The following is a 20755-nucleotide window of genomic DNA, read 5'->3' as shown; positions in this document are numbered from 1 at the left end:
CCCATGCCCCCCTCCCCATTCAGCAGCACTGTCACTGAGTCTGGCGTCCTGTGTCCCTTCCCGCAGGTGGTCGCCTTCTGCGACGTGGACGAGAAGAAGATCAAGAAGGGCTTTTACTGCTATGAGGAGTCCCAGGTGTGTGGGAGCCCAGGGGCTTGTCCACCCACGGGGGCCTCCCACAGCACTCCCGGCGCGCCCCCTGGGCCTTTTGAGTGGGCGCCACCCAGGACCTTCCTCCCTGGGAAAGGCCACCTGGGCCCCAGCACAACCTGTGCTCACCTTGTCTTTCTGCTGGAGAGCACAGCTCACAGCCCCGGTCTCTGTCGTCCACCCTGGGTCGGTTCTGCGGTGGCTGGAAGGTGGCCGGGTGGCGGGTAATGGATGCCGGGTCCTGCCCTGGACGGCCACAAGCTGGGCGCCTGCCCGAGCACATCCAGTTGTGAGGTGCAGAGGGTGCAGGAGGCACAGGCCCCCTCTCCCCCTGTGGGTGCCCTTGGCGGAAGGAGCGCCCAGCCCTCCGCAGCCGCGCCCACGGCCCTCTCGTCCCTCAGGAAAGGCCCAAGCCCCGGGTGCCCATCCTGCACTTCCGAGCTGCCCGGCCACCGTTCATCATCTGCGTGAAGCTGGTGAGTGTTGGGCTGGACGTGGGGCGCGATGACCGTGTGGCTGGGACAAGCCCCAGGTCGCGAGGTGGCGGACACCTGGCACACGGTCGTGGTCCACTCCCTCGTCTCAGACCAGCTCTGGTCTCGCGTCCACCGCCGGCTGGGCTGGGAGGTGGTGACCGTTGCTGTGGGGAGGCCAGGAGGGTGACCTGCATAGGGTTGGGGGCGGGGGGAACAGTCACTCCAGCCAGACCTGGGGCCACCCGGGGTGTGAGGGGACGAGGCGGCCGTGGTGCCCTCGTGAGACCGCACTCCAGTCAGAGCAGCTTACTGCACGCGTGCAGTCACATCCTCGTGAGATGCTCCCGCCAGGAGTGTAGGGTTCCGGGGAGAAAGCGGTCGCTGGAAGCACCTCAGCCCTGCCCCCCAGTGACCGCCGTCCTGCGTGTCCTCTGTGCCATCCCAGGGGCACAGTGGCCGGCCGCTGCAGAGCCTGTTTCTCAGCTCCATGCTATATGTTGGGGACCCAAGCGAGAGGCCAGGACCCCCTTCTCACTTGCCCGAGATCACTCATTTTCTGAGTAACATGCCGTCATTGCATGTCCCCCATGATGAAGTCTGGGCCATTCATACAGCACGGCTGTGACATTCTCGTGACTGAACAGACACGAAGGGTCTCGGGCCCTCAGCAGGTGCCCCTCCCCCCTCACTAGGAGACGTGCTGACTCGTGGGCTGGTCTCAGCCCCACCTCTGAGGAGGCTCCCTGAGGACCATGCCCCTGGGCCGTCCGTCTTGAGTTTCAAGTGTGCCTTTGTCCATTCTGGCAGTTGTGACTTGTTTTTTCACAGGTTCTTCCCAGAAAAACTTACTTTTAATGCAGTGGCACTTATCATCTTTTCTAATTCAGGAAGTTCTTCCCCATGGTCAGAAAAACATGTTCATATGTGTACATAATGTGTGTGTGTATAAAGTTGCATTTTTCAGATTTCAATTCTTAATCCACCCCAACTATGGGGCCCAGGTCCGCTCACTGGGGCAGGGCTGTGCCCCAAAGGGTCCCTGGAAGGGGACAGTGGTTTATGGGTGAGCAGGTCCCTGTGCTGTGCTGTTGGGGGTCGTGGAAGGGGGTACAGATAGGGACACAGGTTACTGCTTCTGGTAGCTTCTGACCCGTGAGGGAGATTGGACTAGAACCCCAGTAACCAGGCTGCACAGCCTTCCTGGAGGCTGTGGCTTTTGGGGAAGGGTGTTCACTCCTCCAGAGTTAGGCAGTGGCAGGAGACAAACAGGTTGTGCCCTTGTGCCCCCACTGCAAGTGGGGACCCTACCAAGCCCTGGGCTTGGGGGCCTCAATGCCCCTGCACACTTCACAGCAAAGCTCTGTCCACTCCACTGGCCAGGGCCTCCGAGGATGTCCTGCACGTGCTGCGGGACTCGGACGAGCTGTGGAGGGAGGCAGACGGGAGCGTCCTCCGCAGGTGGCTGGTTTGTGTAGCGCCCAGTCCCTGTCTGCACCGACAAATTCACTCCGAGATTCTAACCGCCGTTTAGTGGGGTCCAGGCACCTCTCAGGGGCTGAGCTGTGTGTGGCTGGTGCGTCAAGCCACGGCCGAGTCCTGGTGGAGGATGTCACCTCCGTCGGGTCTGAGATCAGACACTTGAGGACAACGGATGTCTGCTGCCATGTTGGGCACGGCTCGGAGGTGTTGGGTTCTGGCCCTTGCTCGAGGTGCCACTTTGGAGAAGTCGCCCAGCTATGGCGAGAGCAGGCCCACCACGTGACCAGGGCTGGTCCTGAGTTCAGCCCCACGGAAACCATGAGATGATTAGTGTGTTGATTTAAACTGCTAAATTTGTTGTAACTTATTACACGGCAACAGGTAATCCAGGCACACGTTGGAAAAACAGTAAAATACAGCACCCACCCTCACGGGCATGCCTTTTGGCACTTTGAATGATGCCGCTGTGGACGTTCACATAGGGAGTTGTCTGTGGACGTGGCTTCCCTTCTCCTGGGCACACCGGGAAGTGGAGTTGCTTGCTCACACGGCAGCTCTGGGTCTGCCTGAGGAACCGCCGGACACCCCACAGCCGCCTGCGGCTCACCCGGGTCTCATGTCCCCCGACACCTGCCGTTTGTTTGGTTATCATGGCCATGCTGGTGGGCGTGGCGTGGCGTCTCTGTGGTGGTTTTGACTGGCATTTCCCTGACATCTGATATTGAGCCTCTTTCATGGGCTTGTTGGCCTTTTGTGCATCTTCTTTGGAGAAACCTCTTTTCAAGTTCTTCACCTTTTTAATTGGGTTGTCTTATTGTTGTCAGAGTTCTTTATATGTCCTAGATGCAAGTGCCCAGACACGTGCACATGTTTTCCTCCATTCTGTGGGTTGTCTTGTCACTCTTGACAGTGTCCTTTGATGTACAAGCGTTTAATTCTGATGAAGTCCAGTTTATCTCTAATTATCCCAAGTTCCTTGTGGTTTTGGTGTCACATCTAAGAATCCATGGTGACATCCAGGGTCCCTGTTTCCTTCTAAGAGGTTTATCGTTTCAGCACTTACATTTAGGTCTCTGATCCGTTTTGAGCTGATCTTTGTGAGCTGGGGCACCAGCTTCACTCTCCTTCATGCCCAGTTGACCCAGCACCGTCCCAGCATGTCACCCTAGGTTTTGTTCTGTGGCTGTTTTGTCAGCTTGAACTTGTATGATTCAACTCTTGCTACCTAACAAGTCACCCCAAACTTAGCCTAAAGCCACGCACGTTAACACCCACAGTGTGGGGGTCAGAAGGCCAGACGCCACAGGGGGGTCCTCAGCTGCCGTGTCCCAGGAAGCTGCGGCAGAGACGTCGGCCAGGATGGGCACTCGCGGTGGCCAGGTCCGCTTCCCAGCTCCCGTGCTTGTTGGCAGAAACCCACTTTGTGTCCTGGGAGGGTCCTGAAACACCAGTTACTTGTTTCTTGTAGATTCTTCCAGAAATAGTCAATGCAAACACAAATGTGTGTATGTGCAATTTTTTAAAACAAATGGTAGCATGATACACATACTTTTTCTGTATTTGGTTTTTTCCACATAATAGTATACCTTGGTGATTATTCCATGTTAACCTGTTGGCCCCACCTAACTCTCTCGTGCCTGTTACCTTTGTATTAAGGGAACTTGCCAGCGTGTTTCTGCCATGCGGCCACGGTGGCGGAGCCATTCCCCACGGCCCACCCTGGCCGCTTGTGTGCGCCATGCTCCAACCCCTGCACCCCGGATGGTGAGGCAAATGCTAGCCTAATTTCATTCGTTAGTTTCCCAAACAGATAAAAAGCTAAAGAAAATCCCCGAAATACCACACCCCAGAGTTCCAGATACCCATCAGTGTTGAAATCGCCCTAACTGTCTTATAAATGGGACTTATCTTCTAGTGGTTTGCCTGTTGGAATCCAGACCCACTAGGCCCATGTGTTATTCAGCTGATGCGACCTTTACGTTGCCTTTATTTTCTTACGTGTTTGGTGCCGTTTAACAGGCATCTCCTACAAGGAGGCAGGACTGTTGCTGGAGGCGGCTCAGACCGGGGTCGGCAGCTCTCCCCCGCTTCCGTTACTGGCCTCACTTCATAAACAGCTGCACGTTCCTCGATCATACGGATGCTTCATACATTTATTATCCGGTTACCTATCACTGGACCTTTGGGCCACTTTTATAGTTGCTATTAAAATAAAGCTGCTGTGAATAGTTAAACACACATAGTTTTGTTCAGTGGCTACACGTGTAAACTGGTAAAAGCTGCTGGTCGAAGCGCCCATATGACGGGTTTGGATCCCACCAGTTAGCGTCCCTGGAGGCTGTGCCACTTTCCATTCCCAGCGGTGAGCCTTCTCCGGCCGCGTGACCAAATCTACCGACTTTGCAAGTCTCAGGTGAAATTCAGGAAGCTCGTAGCTCCCGTCGGAACCGTCGTATTATGGGCAGGGGGGTGTCGTCACATGACTCACAAGCATCTTTATTCCCCTCTTGGTATATTATTTATTTCATTAGCCTGTTGTTTATTGGTGTGTCAGTATTTTTCCTTGTAGAACAAAAAAACCCCTCTATTTGTGATATGTGTTACAAACTTTTGTGTCATTTGACTGAATTTATATTTTTGCCATTTAGAAATTTTTATTTAAATTTTTTTTTTCAATTACAGTTGATGTACAATATTGTATCAGTTTCAGGTTTACAACATAGTGATTAGACGGTTCTATAACTTAAGAAGCGATCCCCCTAAATCTAGTCCCCACCTGGCCTGGCACCACACAGAATTATTACAGCGTTAGACTCTTTTCCTTACGCTGTACCCGGCATCCCCGTGACTGCTGTGCAACAACCTGTTTGAACTTTTTAATCCCGTCCCCTTTCACCCAGCCCCCCAACCCCCTCCCATCGGGTAACCATCAGAATGGTCTCTGTGTCCGTGTTTCTGTTTTGTTTATTTTGTTCTTTAGATTCTTCATATAAGTGAAATCACATTGCATCTGTCTTTCTCTGTCTGACACTCCACTCAGCACAACACCCTCCAGGTCCATCCTGCAGATGGCGAGAGCCCGTTCCCTTCCCTGGCCGCGCGATAATCCCACTGTATAGAAGCACCACCTCCTCTTTATCCGTTCTTCCATCGACGCCCAGGCTGCCCTCACATCTGGGCCACTGTAGACAAGGCTGCAATGAACATATGGATGCACCAGTCCCCTCGAAGTAGCGTTTTGGGTTTCTTCAGATAAATACCAGGAAGTAGAATTACTGGGTCCTTGTCTCTTGTTACAACCTTTGTTTTACAGTCTATTTTGTCTGGTATAAGTATCGCTACCCCAGCTTTTTGTTTGTTTTCATTTTCATGAAACATGTTCTTCCATCCCTTTTAACTTTCAGTCTGTGTGTGTCTTTCAATCTGAAGTGAGCCTCTTGTAGGCAGAGAATGTGAGGGTCTTGTTTTCTTATCCATTCAGCTCCCTGTCTTTTGATTGGAGCATTTAATCCATTTTACATTGAAAGTAATTGTTGGCAGATGTGGTTATTGGTTTTATTATTCATATTAACATTCCTTGTAATACTGGTTGGTAGTGAGGAACTCCTTTCGCATTTTGTCTGGGAAACTCCTTACTGTCCTTAGATTCTACATGACAGCTTTGCTGGGTAGAGTAGTCTTGGTTGTAGGTCCTCGCTTTTCATCACATTGAATGTTTTGTGCCTATCCCTTCTGGCCTGTGAAGTTTCTGTTGAGAAATCAGCTGATAGTCTTATGGGGACTCAATAGTTGCCTTTCTCTTGCTGTTTTTTAGGATTGTCTTTAACCTTTGCCATTTTTACTATGATGTGTCTAGGTGTGGGCCTGTTTGTGTTCATCTTATTTGGGACTTTCTGCACTTCCTGGGCTTGTGTGTCGATTTCCTTCACCAGGTTAGGGACGCTTTCAGTCATTATTTCTTCAAATATGTTCTCAGGCCCTTGCTTTCTCTCTCCTCCCTCTGGTTCCCCATGATGTGAATGTTGCTATGCTTGACGTTGTCCCAGAGGCCCCTTAAACTCTCAATTTTTGGGGTTCTTTTTTCTTTTTGCTGTTCTGATTGGGTGTTTTCTGCTACCTTATCTTCTAAATCAATGGCTCGATCCTTTCTATATCTAATCTGTTGAGTCCCTGTATGTTCTTCATTTCCATTATTGTATTCTTTATTTCTGACTGGTTCTATTTTATGTTTCCTATCTTTAGGTTTCTTGTCTCTTTGTTGAAGTTCTCCCTGAGACCATTGAGCAGCCTCATAACCAGTGTCTGGAGCCCTGCGTCCGGCAGATGGCTTGTCTCCATTTTGTTTAGTTTTTTCTGGAGCTTTGTTTTGTTCTTTCATTTGGGACATGTTTCTCTGTCTCCCCATTTTGGCAGCCTTCTGTGTTTGTTTCTACATATTGGGTAGGGCTGCTATGTCTCCGTCTTAGTAGAGTGGCCTCATGCAGTAAGTGTCCTGTGGGAACCAGGGGTGCAGTCTCCCTGGTGACCAGAGCCGGGTGCCCCAGGTGTCTGTTGTTTGGGTTGTGTGTGTCCTCCTGTTGTAGTTGAAACTGATTGCTGTTTGCACATCAATGGGAGGAATTGACCCTTGGGCCGACTGGCTGTGACTACAGTGGAGGAGGTGCTATGCAGGGGCTGACCCCACCGAGCAGGGTCTGCTTTAGCAGGGATCTGGTGCCTGCCCCGTCCGCCCTTTGGGTATGTTGTCTGTGGAGGTGGTTGGGTGGTGCTCTGGTGTGGTCTGAAGCTTCCCTCTGGGTATGCTGGACTGCACCAGAGCCCCTCCCAAGAGGCCCCAAAACCAAGGTCAGCTGCCACCTGTGACCTGCCCGGGGCCCTTGGTATGAGCTACAAAGTGATCTGCAGATGGTGGCCACCTGTGCTGGGCTTGGAGGTGCCTGGGAGAGGCCAAGCTGTGAGCCGAGGCCAGCTGCCGCTAGTGCCGGGCTTGGGGATGCTCAGCATGAGATATGGGACACACTGAGGCCAAATGCTGCTTGTTTGGGGTTTGTGGTCCTTGGAGAGATTTTAGGAATCTGTAGCATGAGGCAGGACAGGCAGCTTGTATGGAAAAGCCACTGGATTGGTGTGGGCGTGGGAATGCAAACTGTTTGGGGGGCGGGGTCTCAGGGACTCACCAGGGTGGGGCATGCAGTGCCCATTCTGATTGGCACTTTGGCGCTTAGCTGGGTGAATGTCACCGGGCTTAGCCTTCGGGTGCTGGTTCCCAGGGCTTTGCTATGAAGACGTCGACGATCGCCTGCGTGTCTCTGAGTTTAGTCCTCGGAGTGGAAGTGCCAGTGGTGGTGTGGCTGTGTCTTCCATGTCACTAGACAATGCCCCACGAAGTGGCCAGGCCAGGGGACACACCCAGGGGCAGGACGGGTCCGCACAGGCTCACCGACTGGACGGTGGCAGCCAGTTCCCCAGTCGGGGGGCACGGCTCTCTAAGGCATATGTGGTATTGAGCTGTGTGCCTCTTGTGTCCTCTAGGTGTGTGGTTTCCGCTTCTGCGATGTCCCTAAGCAGGTTCCCACGGAGACCGATTTCTCCTGGCAAAACCAGGACTTACCTGTACCTTCTGGGTCCTGATCCTCTGTTGCTTCTGTCTGGACTTTTCATTCTCTCAGTGGCCTCTGTCAATTCTAGAAGCATCTACCTGTAATGGAGTCTTGTGAAGGCGTCCCCTCCCCGGTCCGGGACAGGCCTACCTTCCCGTTGGCCCCTCAGCAAGCCCAGGGCTGTCCGCCGTTGTCAGCCGTCTCTGGCCAAAGGCTGGGCTGAGCCCAGGTGTGTTTCCTTTGAAGTCTCAGTAGCAGAGATGACGGGACGACAAAAGGGGGCTGAGAACCGATAGCCAGTGGAGGGCAGAATGTGAGAATTTCGGATGTTTCCAGGTAGTGGTTTTCATTTAAATACCTGTAGCACCGCCCAGCGGTAACAGCAGTAAGAGGAGTGATGGCCCAGCCCAAGGGTGTGCATGGACAGGCCGGGCCTGAGGACAGATGGGTGACACCCAAAGGGGACACGCCCAGGGACGCACCTGGTGTGTGGGTCGTCTTTGGGAGCTGAGCTAGCGAGGCAGCAGGTGCTGAGGTGAGGGAGGGGCCTGGGTGCCCACAGCTGTGTCCCCAAAACCTGCCGTGGCCCATGCAGGAGGGCTAGGGGGCAGCGTCAGGCCTGGCCTGGGGCTTGGGGGGCCTGGCCAAAGCCAGCACAACTGCACAGGCCAAGCTGAAGCATTTAGGGACCTGCCCCCCCAAGTCCTGCATTAACCCAGGGGGTCACCTCAGGGACCTTGTAGGGGTCACATGAGCCCATCTCCTGGGTCCTGACCCTCCTTGCAGGGTCATGGCTGTCTCTCCCCTGCAGGGACAAGGGACGGAGTGGGAGGAGGGAAGGGATGTGGCAGCAGCTGGCTGTTGAGTGGAAGTTTCTGGCCCCTGCAGAGGGGTGGGGGCGGAGGCCTCCTGGAGGCTCTGGGAGTTGCGAGGATGACCCCGGGTCTGCCCTGGACAAAGGGCGAGCAGAAGGGACTATCCACAAATGTCATTTGCTTCCCTGAGTCCCTGCAGTGGTTGCAGGGAGGGGCCAAGCCAGGCTGTGGGGGTGCCTCAGAGGATGCCCTCTGTCCCCTTCGGGCCCCTGCCCTCCCCCCAGCAGTGGGTCCCAAACCCCAGGTGGGCTGGATCGAGCCGGACCTCCTGTTCCTCCCACAGGACCTCACAGGGGGTGCATTTGAGGACAATCTGAGGTCACTGCGCCTGCAGGAGGGCCAGGACTTCTTGCACTTCAGCTGACGGCCCGTGGCAGCTGCTCCCAGGTACGTCCAGGCCCCCAGCAGCCCAGCCCGGGGCGTGGGGCCGTCCTGCAGGTGACGTGGGACAGCCCCGTGGGGACGTGCGAGGCAGTAAGTGGTGCCCAGATGCCTCACAAACCCGCCTCCATGTGTGGGGGGTGCTCTTCCTTGGTTGTGTCTGCCCCCATCACCCAGAGGGCTTCAGGGTCACAGTGCGGCCTCTTGTGAGGACCACCCAGTGTGTGGGGTTGCTGAGTCACGGTGTCGGGGTCGGCCTGTCCCTGCCTGACACCTGTGCCGCGTGGTACAAGTCTGGTGGACATGATTCCCTCCATTTTGGGTAAACACCTAGGGGACAGCGGCTGTGTGGCACACAAGGCAGCAGAGGGGACAGCCTCACAGCGGGAGGGGGGCACGGGTGCACCTGACGGGGCCGTAAGTGGCCAAGCAGAAGCGACGCGTGGTCCCCAAACTGTGGTCCCCAGTTTGCAGTTTCACTGTGGCGTGCCCAGATGTGGGCTCGTCCTGTCTGGGACTGTCAGGCTTGTGCACATGGGGACGCTGCCTCAGATGTGGCTCTGCCCCTCCGCACAGCTGGTGCCTCAACACTGCCTTCGAACTGCCCCTGTGTCTGTCCTGGATGGTTCCTGCAGTCTGCTGAGCCGCGCACCTACATGGTTCAGGCCACAGAACATGCTCCTCGAGTCTTTCTAGCCCTTCCCGAAAGTTAGGGTGTGTTGTGTTTCCTGTGGCTAACGATACCTTGTTTCTTTGTGAGCTTCCTGAAGTGTGAGCCTAGCTCTCGCGTTCTGCGGGACTCAGCCGCCCGCTGCCGGGTGGTTTGCTCGCCTCTTCTGCCCACGGTTGGAGAGCATCCGGTTCAGGGGCCCGTCCACTCAGACGTCCCCATAGCAGGAGTTGTGCAGCTGGGACAGCGAGTGTGGTCAAGACAGTGCCCTGCCTGTCCCTTTCTTAGAAGACTGGCTCTCCTTCAGCCTGTGCTGAGGGTGCAGCTACCTAGGGCCCCAGCTTTGTGTGGGGCCTCCTGTTCTGTCCCCATGCTGCCACCAAAACAGCGTCACGGCTAGACGTGGGTCCGTGCTCACTGGGAGGGTTTCTGCTGCACTCACGGCCCACCAGCTCCTTGCTGCTCTGCACACTTGGAGCTCGGACTGCCCCTGCCAGCGCTCTCCTGACCACGCCCGCACGCCACCTGCTCTGCCGTCCTTCCTAGCACGCGTGTTCAGCGTGGTGCTCCGTGCTCATTGCTGGGCTCCCCTTCAGACACACCACCTGGGCTCAGGTGGGCTCCAGCACAGCTGCACGAAGGAGCACGTTCGCAGGTAGCTGGGGTGGCTGAGCAGTGGTGACCCAGGGTCCCCTGTGGCAGGGGCTGTGCAGGACCGCTGGACAGTGTTGCCGGCCAGTGGCCAGTTTAGTTCTCCTCGGGTTGTAGAGTCAGAGCAGCTTTGACAGACCAAGTGCCCAACAGCGTCACCAGCAGGTCTGTGTGGCCCATGGGCCCGTCTCCATGTCTCAAAGTCCGCTTCTCGGGAGTCTTGGTTTTTAAAAAAAGTTACACTAAAAACATTCACTCTATTTCTTCTCAAAAGGTGCTGGCACGGTTTTCTGCAGCCGAGGTCCAGATGCTGTGTCCCCTCCCCAGCAGGTACGAGAGTGGGACATCTGACAACGTGAGTGTCTCAAAGGGCACAACAGTGGCTAAGCCGAGCAAGGCCTGTCCCAGGCCTGGTCCCCACCCGGGCCCCCCTCCATGTGGAAGGCAGTGGCCAGCAGGAGGGACCCTCCAGTTTACTCCCCTGCTCTGTCCCCACCATCACGCTCACTCACAACAGTTTCAGACACAGACACACACACTGGTCAGCACAGACTTTATAAGACGTGGGCTCGCGGTTAAGTGACAGAAGTAGCACCGACACGCTAGGTCACTGGAGCGCAGGACGTGTGAGAAAAGCTGCCTTGACAGTGACAAGCTCCAAGTCCCTTGGCACACGTCACATACCGGCCGAAGCTGCATCCAGCTTTTCTGCGCTGACTTCTCTCTGCTGGGCGGCACAAAGGCCCAGGACCGGCCTCAGCGGGCAGCAGGCTGTGGACACAGGACAGGGACAGGCGGTCAGGGCCATCTCCTCAGCCCTCGGTGGGCTGTTTGGTGCCGTCTCCCCAGACGCTTGGGGCCGTTCCTACGCTGTTCTCCCAGACTTCACCCACCCATGTGCAAAAGCTCCTGGTACAAACGTGGATACACTTAGCTGGGAGCTGATGCTGCCTTGGGCCATGACACAAGGTCACAACACTCTGCTCCGCCTGCCACCCTGTCCCTCTGTGTCACCTGGGGGCTGACCAGATCAGCACCTGTCCCTACATGTGGAGGGGCCCCTGAGAGAAGGGCCGGCACCAGTTCAGCACCAGGAGGCAGGTGTGGAAACGGGAATCGCCTCCGAAGTACCCGCAGGGGCGCAAAGGGGACAGGCCAGCCGGCAGGCGTGGGACAAGGCCTGAGGGAGGACAGGCTGGGGTCACCTGACAGCAGCAAGCAGTCAGTGTGAGGATGGCCCCCGGGGCAAGGAGGGGTGCCTGAGCCCACACCAAGCCCCACCCCGCCCTCCGACTGCGACGAGGTCTCCTCCTGGGTGACCACCAACACAGCGGCAGGAAAACTTCAGGGACGGGTCAGCAGCACGGCCGCGAACTGACAAGGAGCGTCTTCAATCCAGACAAAGACGGAGGAGCGACAAGCAGTGTGGCCAAAGAGAAAACGGCGGCAGCAGGTGGGAACCCGAAGGTTTCCGTAACGGCATGAGATGAAAGCGGACAGAAGCGCTCCAGTGAACAAAGGTCGTCACACTGGACTGCAGAATCAGACCTAAGGACCTGCTGTGTGTCAGTGACCCGCTTAAATGCGAGAACAGAGACTGGAAGTGAAACGCTGGGAAGATCCTCCCTTCAGGGGGCTCATGACAGGCGTCAGGGCACAGAGTCCACTTAGAGCTAAAGAAGATACTTCCAAGATGGTCACCACCAGCAAGGTGTCAGACGTGACCGTCCAAGCACACAACACAGCCGAGTCCAGATGTGTCAGGGTGGGAGGCTCCAAGGACAGGAGATGGCAGAGGAGAGCCGGGCGGGGAAAAGCTGTACCGGCCACTTTCCTCAGCCCCCTTGGGGCCCTGAGTCACGACCCCGAAACTGGACAGACCCAGAGGCTCCCTGCCAGGACCACCCTCCGGGGGCAGAGGCCACCGGCTGTGTATGGACCAGCCTGTGGGCGAGAAGACCTGGGGGCCCCCACTGGCCTGTGGTTTCCTCTGGGAACCACCAGGCTCACCGGGTCAAGACCCCGAGAAGCCCCCTGCAGGCTCTGGCGGGGCCGGCACAGTAACCGTGCGTCACGGCGGCCGGGCCGTCTCCAGCAGAGGCTCCAGGGCCAAGACCAGCTGCAGCCCCCCTCCCCCAGACCCCCAGGGGGCAGCCTGGAAACGCTGCAGCTGGGACGAGACTGGTGAGACCCAGGCCCACCAAGGGTCAGAGGGTCACAGAAAGCCCCGCCCTCCTGCCATGTCCCCACAGGGCTCTGGCTGTGAGACACTCCCAGGAGGACACAGGGACCCCCCCGAGTCAGGGACACAAACGGGGTGCTGGAGGAATTCAGAGCTCTGGAACCTACAGCTTCCAGACAGACACAAACCCTCACACATGTACAACTGATAACGCCGAGAACACCAGTGGGCCGAGGACAGACGGACAGTGTGGGCTGCGGGACGGTGACTAAGAAGGAATGACGGGGTGCTAGAAACCCAACTCACTGACGGAGATGAAGACGGCTCCAGCAGACACGGCCAGGGAGAGAGCCATGAGCCTGCAGACAGGCCATGAAGACCTCCCCAACTGACCAAGCAAGAGAAGAGGTCCGTGGGACACGGCCACAGAGCTGTGTGCTGCCCCCTCCAGGGAGCGTAAGACACTGAGTCCCCCAGTCACCGGACACTGTGTCACGTTCACAGCCGGGCGACGGCACCACACACCTTAGCTGTCACACATCACTCCACAGGCTCCAAGCGGCCACAGCCAGACTGCTGGCGGCTGTGTCGTGCAAGCTGACAAGTGGACTGTACGGGCGTCCTGGAAACCCACAGGGCCGACAAGAGTCAGGACAGCTGAAGAAACCACTAGAGGACAGACCCGTCAGCATCACGACCTGTCACAAGCCCACACCTGTTCCTCTAGGGCTCGGCGCCTACACCTGGGTCTGGAGACGGTGCTGCCAGCTCCCGGACAGAAGACCCACGGAGGACAGGAAGGGGGCCCTGGCAGACAACAGCAGTGACGGCTCCTGGGAGCTAGAATGGAGCCAGGCCAAGAGCATGTGGAAGCGTGTCCCTCAGGCCACAGGCGAGGCCCCGCCACGCAAGCTTGTGAGTGTCAGTGTGGAAGGGGCAGCAGCAAAGCTGTCAGAACATGTGAGAGACGACAGACATGACCCTGGAGCAGGGAGGGGACCTCAAACGATGACAAGGGGAGAAGTGCCAGGTTGGGGGACATCGGCTCGGGATGAGGGGGCCACCCCACAGCACGAGGCGCCTGCATGTCCAGGGCAAAGGCCCTACGAGTGACGTGTAAATGGCAGGCCACCCAGAGGAGACAGGCGTGTCAGGGAAGGTCACAGAGGCGCCCAGCCTCACCCAGGGACACGCAGGTGCAGACACGAAGCGCGCACACTGCCCAGAGCAGCGGTCACCGTGGGGCCTGCTTGTCGGCACTGGCTTCTGTGCAACCTTCCTCCCCAGAGCCAGGGTCACAGCCTGGCCAGAACGGCTCTGTCCCAGCGGGGATGTCCCGGCAGCCCAGACAGAAGCTGACAGTGAGTTGGTCCTGATTCTGCCATGAGCACACGGAACCTGGGAGAACAGCTTGGGCTCCTGTGGCCTCAGAAAACTGCAGCCACAACCAGACACCAAGGCCGTGGGCCGACTCTGGCAGGACCCGGAGACCCTGAGGGTGACAGTCCCCAGCTGGGATGAGTAGCCAGGAGGTGACAGTGGTGGAAACAGAAGCCGCAGAGGCCCTGAGGAGGCCGCCTCCAGCACGGGGGGAAGGCCACATCTGAGAAGGTAGAGCTGCGTCAGGGGCAACTCTCCCGAGGGCCCGAGAGGCCACACGGCCACCAGCCGACACAGCCCCTCGCCTGCCCTGCACAGCTCGTTAGCTCCCTTTAGAAAAAGGAGCTGCCTGGGGTGCTGGCCGAGCATGGGGACCCCTGGACTGGGGCCAGGCACGCAGTCTCGGCTCTGCTCCTGCCCGACAGCCTGGTGGTGCTGTGTCCCCATGGGTCCCGAGAGCTGTGTGGGCCCAACGGGGCAGGCGGCGTGGACCCACGACGTCCTGGGCTCGAGCTCGCGGGCGCTACATGTGGAGGCCTCACACAGAGAGGGACCTGAGGGGGCGTGCGGTTACCTTGGGGACCAGCTGAGGTCTGGGCACTCCGAGGAGGTCGCACAGGCGGTTTCGCTGGCCTCTGATGAGCGGGAGCTCTGCGTCCCTGGGAAGGAGAGGGTGGTGGCTTCAGCCCCAAGGAAGATCCACTCGCTAGGCGCTAAAGCCGCCAGGAACTCGAAACTCAGGAAAACTTCCCGCAGGTGCAAAAGCCTCAGACATCGCTGGTGACGGCCCCCCCACCCCAAGCCGGCCCTCGCGCACGTGAGTTTGCACATGGCCTTGCTCCTGAACCCTTTCTAGGAACTGCGGGAGGACCCGGCCAGACCCAGGGGACGGCGACAGGGAATGTGGACATGGGCTGCCTGGTGGGGGGAGAGGGGGCCCAGTGTTACCACTTGGGCCTTTTTAAAGTTTTACTTGACTTGGAAGAGCTTTTTATTACATTCATTAATAAAAACTAAATTTAGCAACACTGTAGAGAAATCCTGGGCGTTTTTCTTGTGTAATAAAGTTATTTTTGTTAACAGAAAGGGGTGGGAGCGGCGGGAGGGACCAGGGACCCCCCACGCACCCTCCCAGGCACTGTGGGGTGGGCCACCCAGTCTTCAGTCCTTTTTCAAGCTGAATGCTTTAGGGTCTGATTTAGAAGGCGCCTCAGTGGTTTTATAAAGCTGACAGCTAACAGGAAACGAGCCATCGGCGCGGTTGTTAGACGCTGCTCTCCACACGTGTTCAGACGTCGGCCCCGAGGACGGGGAGGTCAGTGTTCCAGCCGCTCACCGACCACAGGCGTCCACGTCTCCTGGGACGTGTTATTCTGGGGCTTTTGCTGGGCCAGAGATGCTCACGGCCCCCTCCTGCTCCAGATTAAATGTGTCCCTGACGCAGGCCTTCCCGTGCCTCGGCCACCGTGGCTCAGGTCCAGGCAGGGGAGCCATGACCCTGGGAAGGCCCCACCCTTTCTGCAACGTCACTTCTGTGAGGGACACGCCCGTCCGCACAGTGCGCTGACCCCTGACCTGTCTAAGCTTCGGTCCCGTCTCTAAAATGGGCGTGAGGGCAGGGTCACCTTTTATGTGACAAGCGTCACCTATGCATCTGCCACCATGTGAAGCTGGGTGGCAGTGCCCGTCGAGCCTGCACTTTTCCTGCTTCTGGGCGCCACCACCGGCCCACACACGCCTGTCAGACCTGCTGTCCCCAAGTGCCAAGAAGCCAACAGAGCCTGCAGGAGCTGCCTCAGTGGGGCTTTGGGACCAGCTTTGTCTCGAGGGACCCTAAGAAGCTGATGGCTCTGTGGCCCGTGTCCTCCGTCCTTTCGGACATGACATGTCCATGTGTGGCGTTTCCCACCAAGACTGAGCCAAGGCCGGCCCACCCAAGGTGAGTGTGGACACAGTGACAGCCACGCGACGCCCTTCTGCTCCCTTGGGGACCCAGCTGACACCACAGCTGGGGGGAGGACCCGCCATTCCCGAGGGACGCCACCACAGCACAGCAGACGTGGGTGCCCAGCGCCCACCAGCGCCCAGAGCCAGCTGCACGCCTCGTTCATGCAGAAGCCGCAGAGACATAAAAAGCTGCCTCTAAGCAAGTGGTGGTCGGGCCCACAATCACTTTACTTAGACGAGTTGTATTTGGGAGAAAATAATGCCGCTTTGAAAACGCTGCCGCCTGACAGCCCAGGGGGCACCCCCTCCCCGAGTGTGGCCTACCAGCCCCTTCAGAACTCAGGCACAGGTGAAAAAACTCAGCCGCCACCACCTCCCCGTAGGACCAGCGCCGAGGCAGGGGCGACAGGCTCCGCAGCCCCTGCTGGCCGCCAAGCCCAAGCTGTGGGCCAGAGGCCTCGCACTCACCAGGCAGTGCCCCCGAGCACGGCCATGACCTCGTCCAGTGCGTCCGCGCCCACGACGTCGCTATAGGTGAGCACCGTCTCATACACCTGGCTGGCGGTGGTTTTGCGGATCTGGACAGGACAAGTGCACGTGAGCGGCAGGGGACACAACAGGACCCCAGAGTGTAACCTGAAGGGCGTGCCCAGCGCCGACTGTGACAGAGGAGCTGACCGTGGGTCCTGACCCAGGAGACCCCGGCCACTACCGCACACACTCCCGTGCCAGGACCAGGCCTGCAGCAGCCTTGCCCGGGGGAGGCGGCCACACAATCAGGGAAATGCCTTGTGAAATCCGCCCCTTGTCAGAGATGCCATGGTCGTTGCTCTCCTAGTTGTCCCTGGTGGTGACACACTGCACGGAGCGTGTGTGCTCCGATCCTGGGCCATCCCTGGGGCTGCCGCATCAGCAGGTCAGTGGCCCGAGAACCTGCATGTCTGCTGGGGGTGCTGCCATGGGAACGGGGAGATGACCGCTCTTCAGGAAAGTGTCACCTTTGCATTATGTGAAGAGCGTTTCAGAGGAGCCTGCAGCTGAACGCGTCACCCCAGGGGTGGGTGGCCTCCCAGCACCCATAGCTGAGACCCCCACCTAGGCCCCCGCTGGGGCGAACAGTGTGGGACAGAAGGGGGGGGTGTCGCCTGCCACCCGAACGAGGGCAGCACCCTTGTCCCCAAGGCCAAGTCACACCACCGCTGCTGCCCCCACGAGCCCCAGAGTCCATGCAGCCGGATGCCCCACCCCCACCCAAATGCAGGGGGGGCCCCAGCACCGGTGTCCAGAGCGGCACTGGCATCACCGCGGGAACCGAGGGAGGGGCACTCACCAAAGGGAACGGGTGGCACAGCAGCAGGAGCAGCTGCAGCAGGACCTTCTTCCTCACGCTGCCCGGGAACTGCACCAGCCCGCAGAACCTGCCGGCACGCGCTGTGAGCACGCGCTGTGAGCACGCGCACGCCCAGGGCCGTGCAGGCCCCCAGCCCCTCCCTCTGCAGACCAAGGCGCGCAGACCGCTTGGCCAGCTGCTGTGGACACTGCCCCTCCCCGCAGGCCAGGCCTGCGATGGCGTCACTGATCCTTCCCAACAAACGTCAGAAAACGATTTTACGCGGCCACAGGGTCACACGAGCGCCCTGCCCGCCACACTCAGCAGTGACTTGGGACTCACACGGCGACGCTGGAGCGCAGCTTCTGGACGTCCTTGGACCTCTTGATCTCTTCCTTACAGAGCGCGAGCAGCTTCTCACAGAAGGGGTGGCTGGAAGGGAAGCAGGGGTGCAGCATGAGCAGCTCGTGCCATGCGGTGTGGCAGCTGAGGGGCCAGAGGGCCACGTCCCTCGGGACACCGTGCCCGGTCACCTTAACTGGTTCCTTCACAGGCGCAGTGGGGGACAGACACCGCCTGCATCGTGTGCCCCCCCCGTGCCCCGCCCACCCCAGTCCCCCCATCAGGCAGCCAGCCAGGCCCATGCAGGATCAAAGGAGGGGGTAGCACGCCGTAACCAGGTCAGGGAGTGGCCGAGGGGAGAGCAGGCTCCCCCCAGCTCTGTGCTCAGACACGGTCATGCTCCGCATCTGCGGTTTGCGGCCACGGGCCCCACTGCCTCTGCTCCAGGCCAGTTCTGGACACTATGTAGGCTGTGCTCGTCGGCCCAAGTGACCCTATGGTCCCTGCTCCCCGACCACTAGCTGGAGGCCGTAGAAGTGACCCTGGATATGGTCAGAGGGCAGAGCGTCGCCTGGCTCGACCCCTGGGTGAAGGGACAGGACAGACCTCCCTGAGGGCAGATAGCGGCCGTCGCACAGGCCACTGTCATTTCAGGGTCAGTGATGGCAACCCTACCTCCCCCCGACTGAAAATGGTCCCAGGGCTACTCTGCCGTCCTCGTGGGATAAAGTGGACCTCAGCCCCTCCCCCCACTGTCACCACTGTCACTCAGATCTGTCCCTGGGTGTGACTGCAGCCTCCACCCCTCCCGAAACTTGGCTCCTTCTGGCTTCTCCCTACAGCTCACTGAAATGCTTGTCGGGGACCAAATGACCATCATGTCACTGAGCGCCGTGGCCATTCCTATCCTCAACCCATGTAACCACTTGGCACAGACCACGGATGGCCCCCCGTGACACATTCTTCCAACTCAATCCACTTCCTAGTGGCTCTGGTGTCCCTCTGCTCCCCGTCACCTGTCTACACCCTCCCCTGGTGACCTCATGGGTTCACATACCACCCGTTCTGGACGAATGCATAAGCATCTCAAAGCAAACACCTGTGCTCTGTCCCCAGTACCATGTGCTGGAACCCTGGCCCAGGTGAGGGTGTGAGTGCCCTGGGGAGGAGAGACACTCGACAGCCGGTAGCTGTCCCTCTGCGAACCCGAATCGGCCACCCTATCCTGGACCTCCGGCCATCAGAGCAGAGGAGTAACTCCGGGTTCACGTGCCTCCCAACCTGTGTGTCTGCTGCGGCTGCCGGCACTGGCTCCGACCGTGCTCAGACTGCACTTGGGCCCTCTGGCCCACACCTGCTGCGTCCAGCTTCCTGTCTCGGACGAGACTCCACCCTCTGGCCTGTCGTCCTTGGCTGCTTATTCCCTCACACCCACGTCGGATGGGCCCACAGACCTGCCGGGTCTCATCAGCTATAAACCCATCCTGGGCTCCCGTCCCTGCTCTGGGCCCCAAGACCTCTCCGCACAGCCCCAGCCACACCGCTGCCCGCACTGCCGCCCGCCTGCCGGGCTTGGCACTCAGCGGTGCTCCGGGTTTGGGAGGACGTGCCAACTCTCCAGAGGAAGCTGAGCCTCCAGCAGTGACAAGACCCCACGCTTGGTCCTGACAAAGATGTGGACTCGACACACTGGGAGGGATGCCCCGGGGGGGGAGCGGGGACGGGGCGTGCACCAGCCTCTCGTGGGCTGCGGCCACCTCTGGCACCTGCACAGTCCAGAGGCCCTTCCCGGCTGCCTGGGAGGGGCGCAGAGTCCTGCCAGCCGCAGTTCATCTTCTCTGGCCTCAGGTTACTGCACGTCCCAACAGTAAGAACGCAGACAAACGAGGGCCGGCTGAGTGGCGCGATGGTTAAGAGCTGGCTTGGGACGCCAGAGGGCCCCGGTTCAGATCCCACATATGAGGGCCAGTGACACTGCCCTCTACAGCTAAGATGCTGAACAACAGCTCAACCTGGAGGTGGGCTGCCATGAGTCGCCGGCGACGGCGTGGGCTGCAGTCCCTGTGGCAGTGCATTGCCATGGGCTACCGTGTGTGGCCAGCAGCCAGCGTGAGCGGCCAGCAGCCGCAGTGAGCGGCCGTCCAGAAGCCGGCGACTGATCTGCCTCGCCAGAGAAGAGCGCAATGATGGTGCCAACTTGGGCCAGTGAAGCAACGTCCTCCACAACTAGATTGAAGAACAAAACAACAGCAACTTGTCTGTTCCCCTTCCCCCAATTCCCCAGCACTGTTCCCATCCCCCCAATTCCCCAATAAAAAAAAAAACCTAAAAAAAAAAAAAGAACGCAGACAAACGAGAAAACACCACACGCTACAGGACGGCAAGGAGGGGCCGGCCAGCAGGGGGCTGCTGGGAAGAGCAGGGAGCCCACAGATCTGCAAACAGCCAAATAAAAGCCTCCAGCTGAGAAAATGCACACGGAAAATAATTCCAAATAAACTTAGCAGTGACTAGAAATGACTAAAGAGATAACTCGGCAGGAGGAAGACAAGTGAGGGTGACGTAGCAAAGGCAGGAGAACTGGGAGAGAAAGGTGGAACACGGTCAAACCCTGAAGCAATGATGATGGGTAAGAATTTTCTAGAACAAATGGAAACAAAGCCACTGATTCAATGTAAGAAATTCCTAACAAGATGTATGTGCACGTAAAGTGACAACTAGATACAGCAGAGTGATAACTACAGAAAAACCAAGGAGAAAATCTTAAAAGGAGGCAGGAAAACACCCAGGCTGCTTCCAAGGGCGCAGTCATCTAGACGGACGCATCGAAAGTTAAGTGGAAAGACATCTTTTAAGTCCTGAAATAAAACAGCTGCCTTGAGTTCTGCACCCCTTGAAAATAACCTGCCAATAAAAGCAGGAAGTAGGTTCCCCCAGCAGACCTCACTGGAGGGAATTCTGAAGGAGGCTCTTGAGGCAACAAGAACATGACCCCATAAAGGGGGCGGTGCTGGCGGAAATGAGGAACGCGAAAGTAAAAGTGTGGGTAACGCCTGCCAACCGCAGAGAACGAGTGAAAACACACACGAACCAAAACGGGACAACGGTGCACAGCTCGAGGGAAGACGCAAAACTCTGCAAGTGAGACATGGCTGGGGGACCACGAAGAGAACAGGAAAGAATGAAAAGTCCCCAGCAAACACATGAGAAAAATGGAAAGATAACAATTATTAATCAAATAGGGAAAAAAAGGAGGAAGGGGAATGTGGAAACATACTTAGATTTAAGACCA

The 20755-nt window shown here is 58.0% G+C and overlaps 2 protein-coding genes across 10 annotated transcripts in view; one reads left to right on the top strand and one right to left on the bottom strand.

The window, feature by feature from the left end:
* The window catches only part of QTGAL (queuosine-tRNA galactosyltransferase), a 56521-nt gene extending 41649 nt beyond the window's left edge, over nucleotides 1-14872 (top strand). For 5 of the 7 annotated variants that reach the window (XM_019661876.1, XM_019661875.1, XM_019661881.1 and 2 more), the window contains 4 exons: nucleotides 65-135; nucleotides 552-626; nucleotides 8864-8967; nucleotides 10557-10723. In XM_019661876.1, the coding sequence (XP_019517421.1) occupies nucleotides 65-135; nucleotides 552-626; nucleotides 8864-8944 (227 nt within the window). In that variant the 3' untranslated portion in view covers nucleotides 8945-8967; nucleotides 10557-10723. Of the gene's footprint in view, nucleotides 1-64; nucleotides 136-551; nucleotides 627-8863; nucleotides 8968-10556; nucleotides 10724-14600 lie in introns of those variants that run through there. The other 2 variants (XR_002126160.1, XR_002126159.1) reach the window with 2 other exon arrangements.
* The window catches only part of TBCD (tubulin folding cofactor D), a 131187-nt gene continuing 121250 nt past the window's right edge, over nucleotides 10819-20755 (bottom strand). For 2 of the 3 annotated variants that reach the window (XM_019661871.1, XM_019661873.1), the window contains 4 exons: nucleotides 17464-17553; nucleotides 17122-17209; nucleotides 16260-16369; nucleotides 10819-14503 (listed from right to left, as the gene is read on the bottom strand). In XM_019661871.1, the coding sequence (XP_019517416.1) occupies nucleotides 14383-14503; nucleotides 16260-16369; nucleotides 17122-17209; nucleotides 17464-17553 (409 nt within the window). In that variant the 3' untranslated portion in view covers nucleotides 10819-14382. The remainder of the gene's footprint in view (nucleotides 14504-16259; nucleotides 16370-17121; nucleotides 17210-17463; nucleotides 17554-20755) is intronic. The other variant, XM_019661872.1, reaches the window with a different exon arrangement.

This window comes from Hipposideros armiger, unplaced genomic scaffold, assembly GCF_001890085.2.
Source record: "Hipposideros armiger isolate ML-2016 unplaced genomic scaffold, ASM189008v1 scaffold_362, whole genome shotgun sequence".
NCBI lineage: Eukaryota > Metazoa > Chordata > Mammalia > Chiroptera > Hipposideridae > Hipposideros > Hipposideros armiger.
This window is presented reverse-complemented; position numbering and strand designations above follow the sequence as displayed.